The 18,723-nt window shown below is 38.7% G+C and overlaps 1 protein-coding gene across 8 annotated transcripts in view; it reads left to right on the forward strand.

Moving 5' to 3' along the window:
* The first annotated feature begins 1,235 nt into the window (after positions 1 to 1,235).
* TCERG1 (transcription elongation regulator 1) overlaps positions 1,236 to 18,723 on the forward strand; it is a 56,949-nt gene continuing 39,461 nt past the window's right edge. For 5 of the 8 annotated variants that reach the window (XM_042448391.1, XM_042448399.1, XM_042448393.1 and 2 more), the window contains exons 1-4: positions 1,236 to 1,386; positions 5,561 to 5,786; positions 17,002 to 17,154; positions 17,367 to 17,616. In XM_042448391.1, coding sequence (XP_042304325.1) covers positions 1,265 to 1,386; positions 5,561 to 5,786; positions 17,002 to 17,154; positions 17,367 to 17,616 — 751 coding nt within the window. In that variant the 5' untranslated portion in view covers positions 1,236 to 1,264. Of the gene's footprint in view, positions 1,387 to 1,457; positions 1,720 to 3,221; positions 3,392 to 4,970; positions 5,063 to 5,560; positions 5,787 to 17,001; positions 17,155 to 17,366; positions 17,617 to 18,723 lie in introns of those variants that run through there. The other 3 variants (XM_042448397.1, XM_042448396.1, XM_042448398.1) reach the window with 3 other exon arrangements.

Raw genomic sequence — 18,723 nt, forward strand, 5'->3', positions numbered from 1 at the left:
AAAGCCACGCTCTGGTCCTCAGGAGTACAGCTTTGGCGCAGCTTCTGGCCTCTTAAGATACATGTGTCATTTAAAGAGCAGACCTGAAGGAGCTTTGTTTTGGCCTGTCTGTTTGGGCCTGAAACTTCTGTTGATGCAGCCTAAAATTGCATTGGCCTTTTTAGCTGCCGCATTGCCCTGTTGACTCATGTTCCACTTGTGATCTACTTCGACTCCTAGATGCCTTTCACACGTTCAGCCATGTGCCCCCCATCCTATGTCTGGGTGAGAAAAAGAAATGTCTAGCATAAAATCAGATGTCAGCAGGACTGGAGTCCAGCACATCCACACTGGAGAAATAATCCAGTTTGAGACCACTTTAAGTGCCCTGGCTCAGGCAATTCTGAGAACTGTAGTTTTGTGAGAAATATAGCCTTCTCTGTCAGAGATAGCACCACAGCACACTACAATTCCCAAGATTCCCTAGCACTGAGCCAGAACAGTTAAACTGGTCTCAAAGTGGATTATTTCTGCAGTGCAGATGCAGCAGCTTTGCTCAGGCAGCAAAAGAGAGAGAGAGAGAGAGAGAGAGCAGGGAGGAAATATAGATCGTCGTGCTTTAAAGTGACGTCTTTTTAGCTTTTTTTTAAAGTGTATTTATTAACCTTAACCTGCCCACAGTATTTGTGACGTTTTAATAATGTTTTTGTCTTGTGAGCCGCCTTGGGTCCTGTTTGGGGAGAAAGGTGGCATAGAAGTGAAAGAAAACAAACCAAGATTTATTTATTTTTACTGAGGAAAAAACAAATTTAAGATTTTATTTTATTTATGATGTTGCTTCTAATAAGAGTCTTCCAGCCAGAGAGGAACCCTGAGGCGCAGTTGCTTCTGTTTCTCTATGGCTTTCTATGGGCGGCCCTGCCTCTTTTCAAAATGGTTCCTCTCTCTGAATAAACTCCGAAGAATTACGTCCCAACGACGTCACGGCGCTCTTCCATTTTCCTCTCTCTAGAATCCGATCCTAGCTTTTTTCTTTCTTTCAACCGCATCACTTCCGGGTCGCAGTTCATGTGACGTACTCCCAGAGGCTCTCCTCGATGACCTCCCATACCACCCAGTCACCGCTCGCTTTCCTCCCCTCATTCAAACTCGGCGGCGGCGCCAGCCAATCGGGAGAGAGGCTTGTTCTCTGACGTCCGGTAAGTGACGCCTCGGGCAGCCAATGAGGAGGAGGAAGACTTGGGCGAGGGTGGGCGTGTGCGGCGGCAGCACTGGTGGGCTGGTGATGGCGGAAAGAGGAGGAGGTGGCGGTGGTGGCGGCGTTGGTGTTAGTGGCGGAGGAGCCGGGGGCGGAGAAGGGGACGCTGCGGCAGCGGCAGCGGCAGAGCGATACAATAATGAGATCAGGTAAGGCCAAAGAGGAGGAGGAGGAGGTGGGGCAGGTCGCCTGGAGCACGGGGCTTTTGTGAGCGAGCGCGCGCGCATGTGAACCGCTGAGGTCACTGACTGGCGCGCGCGCGCTCCCTCCATGCGCATGCGCGCGCGCGGAGAGAGAAGCATGGAGGGAGCGCGCGCGCCAGTCGGTGACCTCAGCGCTTCACCTGCGCGCGCACACAAACCCGTCCTCGCGCTAGCGCTCGAGGCGGAAGTGGCCGTTGGTCCAGTCAGTTTTTAGTCAGCCTAATAAGCCCCGCCCCCTCCTCTCGCTCTCTCTCCCGCTTTTCATCTCAAGCCCCGCTGGTGAGCCTTTCCCCCGTTAAATGACTGGCGCCTTTCCTCAGCAGCGCCCGCCTTTGCCTTTTTAATCGTGGCCCTTGAGGGGTTCGGTTTCATTTTAAGGGCCTTCTCCTCGGGCTGTTTCTCCTGCTTCTGAGGAAGGCGGGATTCCCGCGATTCAAGGCCTCGAGGGAGGGAGGGAGGCCTCGTTCTGACCCGCTTCAGTCGCAGGAACGATCCCAGTTCGAGGCTGCGTCCACACTGGGGAAATAACCCGGTTTGGCACCGCTTTTATTCTATCTGGTTCTTTGCTATGGAATTCTGGGAGGTGGAGTTTGTTGTGGCCCTCGGCTCTGAGCCCCACAACAAACTCCCAATTCCCAGAATTCCATAGCCTCGAGCCAGATAGAGTCAAAGCGGTGCCAAACCGGGTTATTTCCCCAGTGTGGACACAGCCTCAAGACTGTTTTGACTGCCCTCCCACCGTGATACTCAAAATAATACAGTTTGACATCACTTAAGTGTCACCCTGAGGAATTCTGGGATTTGTAGCTTGTTGTGGGAACAGACCTTTGACAGAGAATGCTTAACGTCTGGCCAAGCTACAAATCCCAGCATTCCCTTGAGCTACAGCAGTTAAAGCAGCGTCAGACTGGATTATTTGTTCCGTGTGGAAGCAGCCTTTATGCTCAAAAGAGACTTAGAGCTAGCAAGGCTGGCGGAAAACACGCTCCTGAAGGACCGGCTGTTCTTCAGCCTGATGCCTTGCGGATGTGTTGGGCTTCGGCCCCTGTCTTGGCTGGCATGATGGGAGTTGCAGTCCAAGCGCATTTGAGGTGCTAGGCAGGGAGACTCCTGTGCTAGACCATACTTGGCAAGGGGCCCTTGAGGGTAAATACTGTATTGGAATGAAAGCCAGGGGAATGGGATGTTTGCACATAGCGTCTCCGAGAACAGGGTTGACTTTGACTTGCAATGGTTATCTCACCTCTTGCAGTAGAAACAACCCAGCTAAAATGTTACTATTAAAACAGAACTACTGTATTGCACAAGGAGACTCCACCATCTAGGAAGTGCTGAATGCCATGTATGATGTCTGCCTCTGTGCCTGTCTTCTGATGGGAAAAGTGGTAGATGTTTTGGTAGAAAGCTGTGTCACATGTATTGCAGCCTGCCAGTGTCTGGGTGCAGATCAGGTTGTGCATAATTGGTCCTCGTGCATCATAGTCTTCATGCGAGGTTTGGTCCATTTCTGTACATAGAAATATACTGCTGCAGTGTGCAGAGTGACCCTGAGAAGCCAGGGAGAACTTCACCAAAATAACCTTCCATGCCAGTGTAAAGTCAGGGGGAAGGCAAGATATTGTGTAGTGTTTCAGGTGCAAGTCTGAAAGGCAGTTGATGTATTCACACAGCATGGCAAGCCTGGGATCTTTGAAACCTCCATTTCTCATGAATTGGCAGCATGGCACTTGATTGCTCTATTTCCATTGGAATGGCTTTTCTTTTCTTTTTTGGCTGTCTAGCTGCATGCAGCTTCCCTTCTCTGGTTTCCCTCCAAATAAAGTAGAGAAAGATGTCAAGAACAAATCTGGATTCCTTTCCTCCATGTTTATTCACAAGGAATGGACCAAATACTAATCTCCAGTGCCAGAGAGCCCACTCCCAGATGCAAGTTGGTTTATCCTTTTCTCCTGTAAGTTCATTTGGGATGAGCCACACTTTCCAAAGATCACTTGCTGATCATGTTATGTGAATCTATCCTGTAACTAGTTTTGATGGAAAAAGAGTTATCAAAAGTCCGTTTATGAGGGTGGTGAAAAGCACTGCACCATTATTTACAGCCTTACAATCAACTGAAAACTTTTAATGCCTTATGTTTGTATCATTAGGCTCTGTGACTTTTTAAAAACCTCTTGAAATACTGCATTATGACCAAGGAACAAGGTTAGACTATGCAAACAGGACAGCCCTTGTACTCTAGGCCCACAACTTTCTGTTCATAACAGCCGTGATTACAGCAAGTAGGACTTACAAATCCTGTAGTAATAAGCCCTCCGTATGCTTGAGGCCTAAGTTGCTGCCAGCCTCTCTTTTCCCTCAAGTGCCAGGCTTTAGAGAAAGACAAACATCTAATGTCTAGTGGATGTTTGGGGAGCTGAGGAAGTCCTGTACCACACCAGAACACTGTGTACTCTTTGGCAGGTTGTCTGAACCCGAAAAGCCATCACGCACTGAATTGAAAAAACTAAATTGTCTCAGCACATTTGCTTCACTGGTCATCTTGTAATGGAAAACAATAAACTTAAGTATCAAATGAAATTGGATTTCTACAGCAAATATCTATAGGAGAAGTTGCCAAAACAAAAAGAAAAATCTGTGAGGTTTGGTTCACTTGTTAAATCTCCTTGGCTGACACTTTCAAACAACTGCCCCCCCCCCCCAGAACCAATGCCCATATTTATTGGAAGCGACAAAGAAGCCAGCTTTCATTATGTTTGTAGTTATATGTGTGCACTTTTAAAAGAGGTCTCATAAACATCTTGATCTGAAATTGTTGAGAATGCTTTCCATATAAATGTTTGGGACCTGAATTCCTCAAATAGTATTTAACAGAAACCCTTTGGGGATTCTGCTATTGAAAAGTTATGATTCCTATGTACCATCTCCAGTTGTTTATAGAATCATAAAAATTAAAGTGAGAATAAAATAACAAAATCAATTTGGAGTCCATTTGTTGACTGTCATAGTTTTGTGGCCTACAGTAATCGTATAGATAGTGTCTTCCATAATTGTCAAAAGAGGTTCCTTAGCAAAATTGTTATTTTTAAGACATGTTGCACATAAATATTGACAAATAACTAGATAAAATTTATACTGTGTTAGTTATGCACAATTATCTAATGTGGCTTTTTCATTTTAAAATAAATGGGAGTAGTACTTAGAAAGAATCCCAACCTTGTTTATATTTTAAAAACATAAATTGAAATGTTTACATATGTACAGTTCATCCCACATGATGCTATATACATGATTACATAGTCTGATTCATTTGTCAAGGATACAGTGATCTGGTGTGGCCAGGAACATCTCAGTTGCTAGAGACCACATATGGTGCCACATTACAAATTTACAAATTTATATGCAGCAATAGAAGTTTTATATACCATAACGGTATGCAGTGTCTAAATTAGAAAATGTTTTAATAACGAGTATTGAATTATGTGTCTGTTGTCGTTCGCCACCTTATAACCTTTGTTTTTTTCAATTTTGAGTCATCATGCCAACATTGGTATTGCACTGGCACTAAATGGTGGGCAAAATTGTTTTCCTGAGAGCATCAGAAGAGCGTTTGTTGGTTACAAAGGTGAACGTTTTTTTCTATATATACATTTTCTAAGTTACCTCTTTAGAGGGCTGGGTGGCACAGTGGGATTAACATACTCAGATCTGTCTTTAGTTTATAAATGACAGGATGTAGATGCCTTCATTCAAATGAATCATGGGCATCCTTTCACATTATGACACTTTTGGTTGCCTTTCTATCTGCTACCAGTACAAAAAGATTTAGATGCCCTGGATATTTTAGAGTAGTGGGTATTACACCTTATGTTGAAGGTGCTTTACAGTTAGACCTGTGGGAGGGAAGCTTGCACAGTGCCTTTCCATTCTAAGTAGGCACCCTTTTTATATTCTTTTGTCATAAATTTAAATTTTGAGGACAGAACCTCCCAAGAAATTTGAACCCTAGCATTGTTCATGAAAACTTATGTCACAAAATTCTCATTCACTTACCACACCCGCACCCTTCTATTGTGCAACAAGCTTGAACGTAAAACTGTTTCTTTCTTGGTTTTGCTCACAGGATGGCTCAACAACAAGCACTGAGATTTCGTGGTCCAGCTCCTCCACCAAACACTGTCATGAGAGGGCCACCGCCTCTTATGCGTCCACCTCCACCTTTCGGCATGATGCGAGGCCCACCTCCACCACCTAGGCCCCCCTTTGGACGTCCTCCATTTGATCCAAATATGCCTCCAATGCCACCTCCAGGAGGGATTCCTCCACCTATGGGACCTCCCCACCTACAGGTAAAAATGTCCATGAGGTGCATTTTTCAGAATAGTACAGAGGAGTTGTTGTTGTTGTTGTTCTGTAATAGGCAAAGGACTGCTTTTCCTGGGTGAAATATGTGGTCATTCCTTTACTGATAGTGAGTTGTCTAAAGGTTTGCAATAAACCGAGATAATTTTAGATGTCTGGGTTTTTCCCCTCACTGTTGACTCTTAATATTTTGAAGTTTAAACTAATGCACTTAGCTTATAGCTTGTCTTCCTGCATGAAATTTACTGCAACAGCATTCACCTTTAGGCCCTAGGTATTTTCCTCAGCCTTTCTTCCTGTTTTGCTACTCAGTTCTACTCTCCATTCCTTCTCTAATTCTCCATCTAAAAACATTTTTTTCCCTTTTTGGTTGTCTGCTCTTCTTTGGTCAGGTCTCACCTGAAAGACTTTGTCCAGTTCTGGACGCCACACAATTCAATAAACTATGTTGACAAGCTAGAGCTGTCCAGAGTTGGACAGGGCTGGGGAGTAGTGGTGATTCTGGGGTTACTCCTTATCTTACTCCAGAGTAAGATTTTTTTTCTTACTGTTATTCCTACTCCATTAAGAACATCTTACCTCGTCCTCCTGTTCCCCAGCCCTAGAGGAAAGCCCCGATTGCTTTACAAGGCTGGGGTGTGTGTGTTTGTGTGTGTAAGTGTCTCTTTGCCCCCGAGTCCCATCCTCAGTGCACTATAATAAAATTGGGGTTTTTTTTTTTTTTTTGGTTTTTTTTGGTGTTTGCATGTACAAACAGAAATAAGGAGTAAGAAATACATTTTGTTATTTCTTACTCCTTCTCCTTTTCTTCCTCCTCCTCCCCCTACTCCCTGCAGGGCAACCAAAATGATGAAGAGATATGGAAACCATGACTTATGAGGAGAGATTTAGGGAGCTCAGTATGTTTAGTCTAGAGAAGAGACAGTTGAGAGGTGATAAGATAGACCTGTGTAAGTACAGTATTTGAAGGAGTGTCATATTGAGGATGGAGCAAGCTTGTTTTCTTCTGCTCCAGAGACTAGGGCATGGAGCAATGGATGCAAGCTATAGGAAAAGTGATTCCACCTAAACATTTGGAGGAACTTCCTGACAGTAAGAGGTGGAACACAGTCTCTCAGAGGGTGGTAGAGTCACCTTTGGAGGCTGGATGGCCATCTGTTGGGGGTGCTTTGATTGTGAATTCCTGCATGACCAGATTGGAGTGGATGACCCTTAGGGTCTCTTCCAACTCTATAACTCTGTGATTCTACTTGGAACTTACTAATGTATGATTGATTTGATTTCCAATTTTTCTTTCTCCCCCAAAAAGGAGGATCCATAGCGTCTAATAATAACATTAGATACAAGCATAAAGCAGACTGATTGAAAATAAAACATCTAACAACATTAAAGTCTACTAAAAAATAGATCAGTTGGTTAGGGGAAAGATTCCAAACTCTCAAGCTCCCTGCCATCCTTGCAACTTTGTCTCTGTGTTGTTTTCTTTCTCAAAATACCTTCTCTTGTCCAAGGTGCAATGTGAATTTTTCCCAGCCCTCCTATTTTCAGCTGTCAATTCTTTCTACAACTTTATGCTCTCTTTAGATTTGCTTTTGACATCTTTGCTATTCCTTTTTCGTATGTGCTTTCTTTGGTGTCCTGTTTTGCCATCAGGTGCGTGTGGTGTATCTTTTTTTTTAATTTTAATATATTCTTTATTTCAATAACCTAAAACAACTTAAACAAAAAATACATCCAATATATCTATATTATCCTCTTCATGCATTACCGATCCAGAGTACAGACATATGGTTAATAAGTTTAAGTACAACCTTGCACAATCTCACTATATGTATCTTTTTTTACTATACTCTGTTGAGTTTTTCATTATGTTATGACTCTCCAATCTGAAATCTTACTGCGTTCATGTATGCATATTATTATTATTATTATTATTATTATTAACTTTTATTTATAAAGCACTGTAAATTTACACAGCACTGTACATACAATCTTTTAGTTAGACGGTTCCCTGCCCTTAGGCTTACAATCTAAGAAGACACGACACAAAAGGAGAGGGGAGTGGTGGTGGGGAATGGGTCCAGCAGTTCTTCTCCACCTCCGAGACCTGGACCAAGGCAGATCGACTGGAGGAAGGGCTTGGCTTCTTAATGGATGGTTAAAAGGAGGCTTCCTGGGTCAGAGAGGGGCTCACCTCTGGGAATGCTTCTCTAAACAATGTAGTCTTTAATTAAGTTTTGAAACTGGGTAGAGAAGTGATGAGGTGTGCATGTGGGGGAAGATACTTTGTGTCAACATAAGTAAAGTAATCAAATTGATCTACCACCATAATATAGTATCTCACGCACCTATCTTCTTACTTTAACCTCACATTCTCATCCTAACGATTAACTTACATTCTTACATTCTTATATTCCATTTTTTATACACATATTATTCAAAAGGTATCCACAAACCATTTTCATATTCCTCATTTTTTAATAGTGCAGTTAATTTGTCCATTGCTTTGATTTCCAAGACTTTCTGTATCCATTCATCTATGTTAGGTAATCTTTTCAATTTCCAAAATTTGGCAAGAAGTATTCGAGCCGCTGTTACAAAATATAACACGCTTTTCCAATACCTTTTCTCTGGCTCGATCCCCAAATAAGTGGTCATATTGAGCAGATATAGCTCTGGAGTCATAGTATATTTTACTCTTATTATTTTTTGTATGCTGTCATGAATTTTTTTCCAAAAGCACTTAACTTTAGTACAGGACCACCATACATGATAATAACTTCCCTTTACCTTGCCACACTTCCAACATTTATTTGCTTTAGTATTATGTATCTTGGATAACCTTGACGGCGTCAAATACCATCTGTTTACAACTTTCAAGTGATTTTCCTTCAAGTCTTATGCCACTGTAAATTTTGCTGTTTTTTTCCACGAATTTTCCCAATTTTCCAGACTAATCGGGTGCCCCACATCCTGTGCCCATCTTCTCATATTAGCTGTAATCAGTTCAGGTTCAAGCTCCCTTAATGACAGTAACTTATAAAATTTTGAAATCTTTCCCTTATCTGTGTCCAAAATTTTTTATCCAATTCATTTGGCTGAGTCTCCAATCCCTCCTTTAATAAATCTTCTTTGAATTTGGATTTAATTTGTAAATACAGTACGTGAACCACTGAACAATAATTCCACTACTTTCCAGTTTCTCTTTGGTTTTAATTTCTATTTCACCTTTTACCGTCCTTTTAATTAAATCCTTATATCTTAGCCAACTTTGTGTTCTTTCCCATCTGCCAGGCAGAGCTTCTTGAGCAAAGGCCCAGTATGGTATCTTTGTGTAGAACATTGATCTTATTAATTTCCAGATTCTTAACAAAGGCTTCCTAATTGAGTGATTTATGAATTCTTTATTAACCAGGTCTTTACAATACCATAAGTATCCATGCCATCCATACCTCATATTGGATGACTCAGTATTTAGCAAATTGTTATTTTCTAATCTCACCCAGTCTTGCAGCCATAATAGTCCTGCCGCCCAAAAATACTACTGTATTTCATGTTGGGCAAGGCGCAACCTCCTTTTTCCTTTCTTTTCTGTAATATCTGAGCTTTGATCCTTGCCCTTCTTCCTTTCCATAGAAATTTGTTAATCTGTTTTTCCCATGTCAAAATTACTTTATCATTGTTAATAATGGGCAGGTTTAAAAAAAGATACATAATTCTCGGGAGTATGTTCATTTTGATAGTACTTATTCTTCCTAGCAATGACAGGTCCAGCTTGTTCCATCTTTGCGAATCCCTTGTAATCTGTTTCCATACTACCTTGTAATTATTTTGAAATAATTCTATGTTTTTATTTATTAACCAAATACCTAAGTACTTTGCTCTTTTTTTAACTTCAATTCCTGATTTCAATGCTAATTTTTTATCATCAGCTGTTCTCATATTCCTTGTAATCAATATAGTTTGGTTTTTGTTTATCCTAAATCCTGAGAATAAACCGAATTCATTCAATTCCCCTAAAACACGATCGATACAGTTGTTTGGATCTTCTAATATTAATATCATATCATCGGCATAGGCCCGAAGCTTGTATTCAACGCCCTTAATTCTGGTACCAGTAATTGTCTTATTTGCTCTGATAGAATTATTCAATACTTCTAAAGCAATAATAAAAAGCAAAGGTGAGAGGGGGCATCCTTGTTTTGTGCCCTTTTCTACATTAATACAATTTGTCTTTTGCCCATTTACCATAACTTGTATTTTCTGATCCGCATATAATTGAGCAGTATTTGATAAACATCTGTACCCAATCCCCATTCTTTTCATGACCTCAAACATGAACTTCCATCGCAAATTGTCAAAAGCCTTCTCAGCATCAACCAGCATTAGCGCCATCTTTTTATTATTGTGTATTGTATAATGTTCTATTATATTCAAGATGGTACGTATGTTAGATCTTACATGCCTTCCCGGCAAAAATCCATTTTGGTCTACATGTATAATTTCCTCCAGTACTTTTTAAAGTCTATTTGCCAGAATTCCAGTATAAATCTTGTAATCTGTATTTAGGAGTGCAACGGGTCTGTAGTTGACGAGCTCTGTACTATCTTTACCCTCTTTAGGTATTAAGGTTACATTTGCTAACTTCTACATGTTAGGGACCCCCCCTTCTGCTATGTTATTGAATACTTTCTCTAACTCCTTAGTGATCTCTTTTTCAAAAGTTGTATAAAAAAAGCCGTGTAGCCATCCGGCCCAGGTGCTTTCCCCTCTTTCAATGCCTTTATCCCTTTCGATATTTCCTCCTCCTGTATCGGTTTTTCTAACTCCTCAATTTGTTCTTTTGTCATCCGTTTTATGTTCTTTCTATCAAGATAAGTACTTAATTTTCCATCAAAGTCTTCATCATCTTTATTTTCTTTAAATACATTTGTAAAATATTCTTGAAACACTCTTTTTAACTCTTCCTGTTGAGTTATTTTTTTTTGTCCTATCTTAATTTCATTGATCATTTTTTTCTCTTGTTTCCTTTTTCAATTTGTATGCTAACCAACGTTTTGATTTATTAGCTCCTTCAAAGTGTTTTTGTTTAATTCTCATTAACTTTTTCGCAGTCTCTTCCGTATTTAACTGTTGTATTCTATTTTTTAGTATTATATATTGTTTTTTCAGATTGTTACTATTCTTGTTTATCATCATTTTATCTTCTAATATCTTTAGTTCCTGCATATCTTATTTGTATTTTTCGTCTTTCTGTCTTTTATTTTCTGCTCCTTTTAAAATCAACATTCCTCTTATAACTGATTTAAAAGTATCCCAGACAACCTTACTTTTTATTCCATTTGTATTGTTTTCCTTAAAAAAGTATTTCATTTTCTCTCTCATAACTTCCACAAATTTTTTGTCTTTAATCAGATTCTCATTTAATTTCCATGGCCTCCCCGTTTTCCTATACTCGACATCTATTAATACTTCTATCAAATTGTGGTCAGACATTACTCTTGGTGCTATTTCCATCTTTTAAAGCTTTGTTGTTAATTCTTTAGTTGTGAAAAACATGTCCAGATGGGATAACAAATTATGTACATCAGAGTAGTATGTGAATCCTTTTTTTCCCTTATAAAGATGTGTCCATACGTCCGTTAATTCATGTTACTCTAACAATTCAAAAAGGGAACTTGGAAGTTTACCTTGATTATTTTGGATTTTCCTCTTGGATTCCCTGTCTCTTTTTGGTTTTATAACCCCGTTAAAATCTCCTGCTAGTATTATGTTAATTCCATTGCATTCTATCAGTTCTTTGTTTAGCCTATGAAAGAATACATCCTTTTTTTCCAGTGTATACGATTTTAATTTTTTCATTACCAACAGCAACTTCGGCCGCTACAAATCTTCCTTCTGTGTCCTTAAATATTAAGTTAGAATCATACTTTCTATTAACATAAATAGCAACTCCTCTTCTTCTCTTATTTTCATTTGAGGAATAATACAAACATCCTATTTTGGGGTTTCTCAAAAATTTTATTTCATTGTTTCTAATCTTTGTCTCGTGCAGGCAAATTATGTCACAATTGTTTTCTTCCAAATAATGAAAAATCTCTTTCCTTCTGTAATTATTGTTTAATCCTCTCACATTGAAAGAGCAAATTTTTAAAGTCACATTTATTTATTTATATAGTTCAACAGGTAATCTAACCTATTCAGTACAATTCGTCTGAGTTGGAATCTCTGCTAGTTTCATGCACTGCTAGGTCTAAATCTATTAATGAAACTTCCTGCACACCTAATTCCTTGTCTTCTCTAGCTTCCTGAGTATTACTTATTTCTACAAAACCTATTTCGGTATTGCTTCCCTCCTTTTCTTTTCTTTTTTTCTTTTTCTTTAAATTCCTTCTCTTCCTCTTTCTTTTTTTTAGCTCTCAATTTCCTGTATATGTCTTTTGCTTTCTCTATCGAATTAACTCTATATCTTTTTTGCCCATATGTTAAAGAAATGCCTTCTATTCTTTCCCATCTGTACCTGATATTCCATTTCTACAGAAGTTGGGTTAAAAATCTGTATTCCTGCCTTTTTTTCAAAACATTAGCCGGTATGTCACTAAATATCTCAAGTTCTTTATCATTTATAACTAATCTTTCTTCATAACTCAACTGACACAGTTTCTCTCGAATTCTAGAATTAGTAAAACATACAACAATATCTCTTGGCAGGTTTCTCTCCTTAGCAAAAGTTGAGTTGATCCTAAAAGCTTTTTCAATTTGTAAATCTAGCATTTCATCAGTTACATCCAAATAATTGGCTAACTCCAGTAATAAACGTAAAATAAGATTTTCCTTTTCGGGAAGCCCTCTGATTTTCACACTCCTATCCCTGTATCTGATTTCTTGAATCAGGATATTTTGCTTATCATTTTCCCTATCTTTTGCTATCTTTTCCGTTTTTCTATCCAATTCCTTAGTTTTGACTACAACTTTGTCCACTTCTGCTCTTATTTCTATTACTTCCTTAGTCATACTATCTATCTTTTTAGACAGCTCTCCAATTTCTTTGCATACATCCAATCTTATTTCTTCCCTTGTATCTTTAAGTTCCTGTCTAATTTGCACGTTGAAATCTCTTAATTCTTTTAATATTGTCATAGTTATATCTGGTTGTTTATCTGATGTTTCCAGTGATCCCCTCCTGGAATTGGAGAAAATTCTAGTTTGTGTTGGCGCCTGTGTTTGTGTCTGTATTTTAGATCTAGTACCAGCCACCATGACGCAAATTTAGTTCTGCCTCAATCCTTACCTATCAGTTACGAAGCCTTCAACAAGCCTCCTCCACCATTCAAATGGAAAAATCAAAAATACATATACAATTCTAAATTTCTATGTCAACCACAAACGTTAATTATATGTTCCTTCTTTACATTCAGAAGAGCATATTCTAAGTCCAGTAATTATTGGTCTATACCTATTTTCGGCACTCCTTAGTCTCTAGTAATTTAACTGTTGATACTAAAAAAAGGAATATCAGACTAACGCTAATAGCAGTCTATCGTGGCAATGGCTACTCTGCAACCCTCTTCCCTCTCTCAATCCTTACCTCCCTTGGGAGGATCAGGAAGAGAGAGAAACAATAGGTCCCCCTCGAGCCCACAAGTCACCCCCCTTTTCTGGAGTAGAGACCCCGAATCCGTAGATCCGGCTTGCCACAATAGAAGGATAGGGAGCCAAACTGCCCCCTATTCCAATCGTCCGATTCCCTTCTTGGGTCTGCGCCTTGAAGTGCGGAGAGAGCAGATAAATCAGAGGCGTTTTTATGGCCCCCGGCTGCTCCTCTCTCACCCGCACCGCAGCTGGTTGCCAGATGGGAGGGGGTTGGAGGCGATGGTTGGGCCTCCGGTGCTCCTTCCTCTCTCCCCCACGCCACCGCGCAGCTCGTGTATCTTTTCTTTTGCTATACAATTAGCTCTCCGTATCCATGGATTTTTTAACTCATGGATTCAGCCTTCCAAGTCTTGAAAATAGCCCCATATTTCCCCTAAAGGAAACCTAAATTTTGCCATTTTATTTAAGGGACACAATTTTACTATTCCATTGGATATAATGGGGCTTGAGCATCCATAGATTTTGGTATCCATGGGAGCATCAGTTTAAAAGAACATATAAAACCAATGCATATTAAAAGTTAAATTAGATTTTTTTAAAAAGACCTGGCAAATTTTGTGAGTGGTTAGAAAACCAAAGGGAAGTTATTGATGCTAAAGAAAGGAGGATTAGGAGTACCAGATATGAATTTATACTTTGAATCAATTTGTATAACATGGGTGAAGGATAGTGGCACATGTACCTCTGGTATGGTAAAGTTAAGATGATTGTGGATTTTAAAAATCACATAATAGGAAGAGCATTGTTGAGAATATGGGTTAAATATAAAGACCGATTTGGTACTAAAATACCTGGCTGGCTCTCTCTTCAAGAAGCATTCTGTCAGAAAGTGGTAATGTACAGGAGTGGCTAAGGTACCAAGATTTAATAAAAATACAACAAGGAACAGGGAGAATGAAAGAATTGCAACAATTATAAGAGGAAGGGCACAAACTGCAATGGTTAATGCACTTTCAATTAAGGGAATGATTCAAGAAAGATAAAACTAGATTTAGCTTTGAACAAGTAAAACATTTTGAAAAACTGATTATGGAAGAAAAGCCCACTCTTGCAAAATTTATAAATTCTTAAGATTTGAAACAGAGGAGGAACAGATTCAAGATTGTATGGTTAACTGGTCCAAGGGTTTAAAATTTGCATGTAGTTATGACCTTAAAGAGAGTTACTTGTTTAAAATGATGCTACCTCTCCCCAGATAAGTTGGCCAAAATACAGTCGGCCCTTCTTATACACAGATTTTTTTATACACGGATTCAAGCATCCAAGGTTTGAAAATGTTCAAAAAAAGTATAAATTTCCAATATCAAACCTTGATTTTCCTTTTTCTATAATAGACACCAATTTGTTATGCCATATTTAATGGGACTTGAGCATCCATGGATTTTGTTATCCACAGGGGATCTTGGAACCAAACCCCAGTGTATAAAAAGAGTCCGCTGTGTATAAAAATGCATATAGCAAATACAGGAAATGCAATAAATCTATTGTATAATAATACTAATAATAATATTTATTTTTATCCCACCTCTCCCTATGGATCGAGGCGGGTTACAATAAGAGGAAATAAAATCCAAAACACACCATAATCAAAATAATACAATCTGCAACCCTCCACCAACATCAAATTAAAACAATCAATTACAAATTCAAGATTAAAATTAGTTATAAAATTATTAAAAGAATGGAGAGTGGAGTAGAACAACTAGGGGCAGGCGGGGTTATCTTTTAATGGTAGGTCATTCTGGGAAGGCCTGCTGGAAGAGATCCATTTTTGACAGCCTTTTTAAAGGGTGGTAATATGATGGATCACCTCCAGCAGGTCATTCCACACTTTTGGAGCGGCCAATGAAATTGTATTTTTTTTACCACCAATGGTGGTCTTTCAAAAAAATATTGGTTAAAAATAGGGAAGATGATGAATAAGATTTTGAAGACAGATATAATCTAGACCTGAGTTGTTCCTTTTAAATATGATTGATTATGAAGAAAAATCAGAAAGAGGGATAGTACTCTGATTTGTTATATGATTACAGCAGCAAGAGTACTGCACGTGAAATGCTGGAAGCAAAAGGAAATTCCAAATGTTGAAGAGTGGCTAGAAAAACTAATGGATCTTGCTACATCAGATAAATTGACCAACTTGATAAAAGAAATCTTGACTCAAGTGTATATGAATACCTTGCAACCCTTTATAGATTATTTTTTAAAAAAGATTGGGAGACAGTGCAATTATTGGTTTTGATGTTTAAATATGAATTATTTCTTATGGATCAGGAATGTACATACATATAAATGAAAGTTAATTAGAGAGGACATTATATAGTAGAATTGTTGACTGCAGTCAGGAATATTGTGTCCTGGAAATAATTGCAGTAAGATAAGAGAAGGGGATGCAGGGGGGACCATATGTTAGATATTCTTATCTCTTTAGGCTTGTTAGGGGTTTTTTTTTCTTTCCTTTGTTGTTTGTTTCCTTATTTGTTTGTCTTGGTGTGGATTTTGTATGTACAGTTTTTGTGTGTGTTGGTGTCTTCTATTTCCGTTTTTTGTTATTGAATTATTAATAAAATTTATTTTATTGTTTGTACCATTACAGGGTTTTCTGTTTTCCTGAACATTTAGAATGCTTATAATGTTCTCTGATATTAAAGATCTCAACCACTGGTGAAGGAATGATTGACATAGTTACAATAATTCTATTATGTTTAAGTCATTATCTGGTAACATGTTTTATGGATTTTAAAAAATTACATGGTTTTGGAATGCCGTTCATAGTGAAGTTTACTGTCCTACATGGTGGGGTGAGGTTGGACTGGTGGCATTGGCAGAAGGCAAAGATTTCCCCTGCTCTTTCAGTTTTTTTAAAATTTGCATTGTGTTAAGTCTGTTTTGATACTATGTGATTTCATTTTGAATATTAATTATTGCGGCTTTGTAAATGTGCAGATAACCTGGTTTATAGATGGCAAAAAATGTAATAGATTGTGTGTCAATGGAGTATGCATGTGGAGGTCTTCTGTCCTTAGAGTACTAACATTAGCTGATTATTTTTTGGTATGTACAATAAAAATTTTGCAGTTATCATGAATGGAATACTTTCTGTATGGCAAGTGGAAAGATTAATATGATGAATTGCATCAAAATATTCTATGAGTGTCTTATTTTGATTCTGTCCTAAATCCAGTGCAGAGCTGAAACCAGATACTGTATTCTTAAAACAATTTGGCCAGCTTGGATTAACCTCCTCCTCTCCTCCCCCCCTCCCCCCCCCCGCAAAAAAAAACCTCGCTACAGACCAACTGTCACGTTTTTTTAACTCCAAATGGTTAGATTGTAGCTTTACTACCCAGGTTTTGTTTCTCCTTTTACTTGTAAAGTTGAGTGCTTTGTTACATCCCATGCTTCTTTCTGCAATGACCACCTGTTGGTTTTACATTAACTACAATTTTTTAAAGGCTAACTACAATATATGCTTTTTCTTTTTAATTGTGAAGACACTGTGAATTGGAATACATATAATCTTTTATTGACTATTGTATATTTTTATAGAGACCTCCTTTTATGCCTCCTCCTATGGGTAACATGCCACCACCTCCTGGTATGATGTTTCCTCCAGGGATGCCACCAGTCTCTGCCCCTGGAACTCCAACAATGCCACCTACTGAAGAGATATGGGTAGAAAACAAAACTCCAGATGGAAAGGTCAGATTTATTTCTAGTAACAATTGTTGTTATGCCACCTTTACAATGCATATTGTATTATAGAACTTAGTAATCTTATTGATTCAATTGTTCGGGTAGTTAAATGTTAAGTTCAATCAGTAGATAGATTGATTTGATATTTTAGCTGTGAACTTCAAGCATAAAGGATAAGATCATATATGTAACCTAAAATTATGTATTTTTTTCTGAAGGTTTATTACTATAATGCACGAACACGTGAATCAGCATGGACCAAACCTGATGGCGTGAAAGTTATTCAGCAGTCTGAACTGACACCAATTCTGGCTGCACAGGCCCAGGCCCAGGCTCAAGCTGTAGGTGCTTCCACACCTACTACAAGTAGTCCTACATCAGCAGTATCTCCATCTGCATCATCAAGTAGTCAGGCATCTACAACCTCTACTACTACTACAGCTACGTCCGTTTCACAAACAGTTTCCAGTGAGTAAATTTTGCAGGACATAGGAAGGGAGGGATAGGAAATATTCTTTATTTGGGGGAAAATGCTACTGTGTCACTTGTCAAATGTAAGGCCTTTCAACATGTATAGATTGCTGCTGCTTTTCTTACCTCCCTTTTTTCTCTTTCCTTGTTCCATTCTGGACTTATGTGGAAGAAGATGGGCTGGATCACATTTGTAAACTAGTTTTTTTCCCCTTATCAAAAATCTAATCTATTATGTGAACATAGTGTTTTCTGTGGTGACTACCTGTGTGGAGGATCCAGGTATAAAAATAGAGTTAAGTTATGAATATTTTAAAACCCACATATTCTCCTGTTTAGTAGAGGGGAAAAAACTCAATTTTTTTGAAAAGCATGATGTGAGTCATGAGTACCTTTAGGATTTTTCTGGTTTTCCCTCTTGATATCATGGGATTCCCTTATATCTAGTGAGCGCTTAACATCATGCATCTGAAGAAATGCACCCACTATGTAGATTCTTGATCAAGATCTTATCTTGCTTATGTGCTGTTTTCAACAGGAAGGTGAATGGTTCCTTTTTTGTTGCAGTTTACTCCTGGAGTCCCTTTGTAATCTTCCCACATCTGATCTAAATTTCTGGTGCACATACTGCCTCAGTAGTAGTAAAGACAAGAATATATTGCTTATTTTCAGAAGCATTCTTATCTTGTCTGTGCATTGGTTATTAAGGTAGTACAGTGGATCCTTGTTATACGCTGGGGTTTGGTTCCAAGATCCCCCCGTGTATAACAAAATCCATGTATGCTCAAGTCCCATTAAGTATAATGACATAGCAAAATGGTGTCCCTTATAAAAAATGGAACATCAAGGTAAATTTATACTTTTTTGGAACATTTTCAAACCGTGTATGCTTAAATCCGTGTATAAAAAATCCGTGTATAAGAAGGGCTGACTGTACTTGCAGATAAGCTTGACTGTTTTTTAAAATGGTTCAGGTTTCCAAGGTTTATCGACAGTGAAGCAACCCATGTGATCCAGCTCAAATAAACTATTGGATTTATATGTCGTCTGCTTTGGTTTCTATTATTTTTTGAAGTGTTTCTATTGTGTAAGGGGAAGGAAGAC

Source organism: Sceloporus undulatus, chromosome 2 (genome assembly GCF_019175285.1).
Source record: "Sceloporus undulatus isolate JIND9_A2432 ecotype Alabama chromosome 2, SceUnd_v1.1, whole genome shotgun sequence".
In the NCBI taxonomy this organism is placed as follows: Eukaryota; Metazoa; Chordata; class Lepidosauria; order Squamata; family Phrynosomatidae; genus Sceloporus; species Sceloporus undulatus.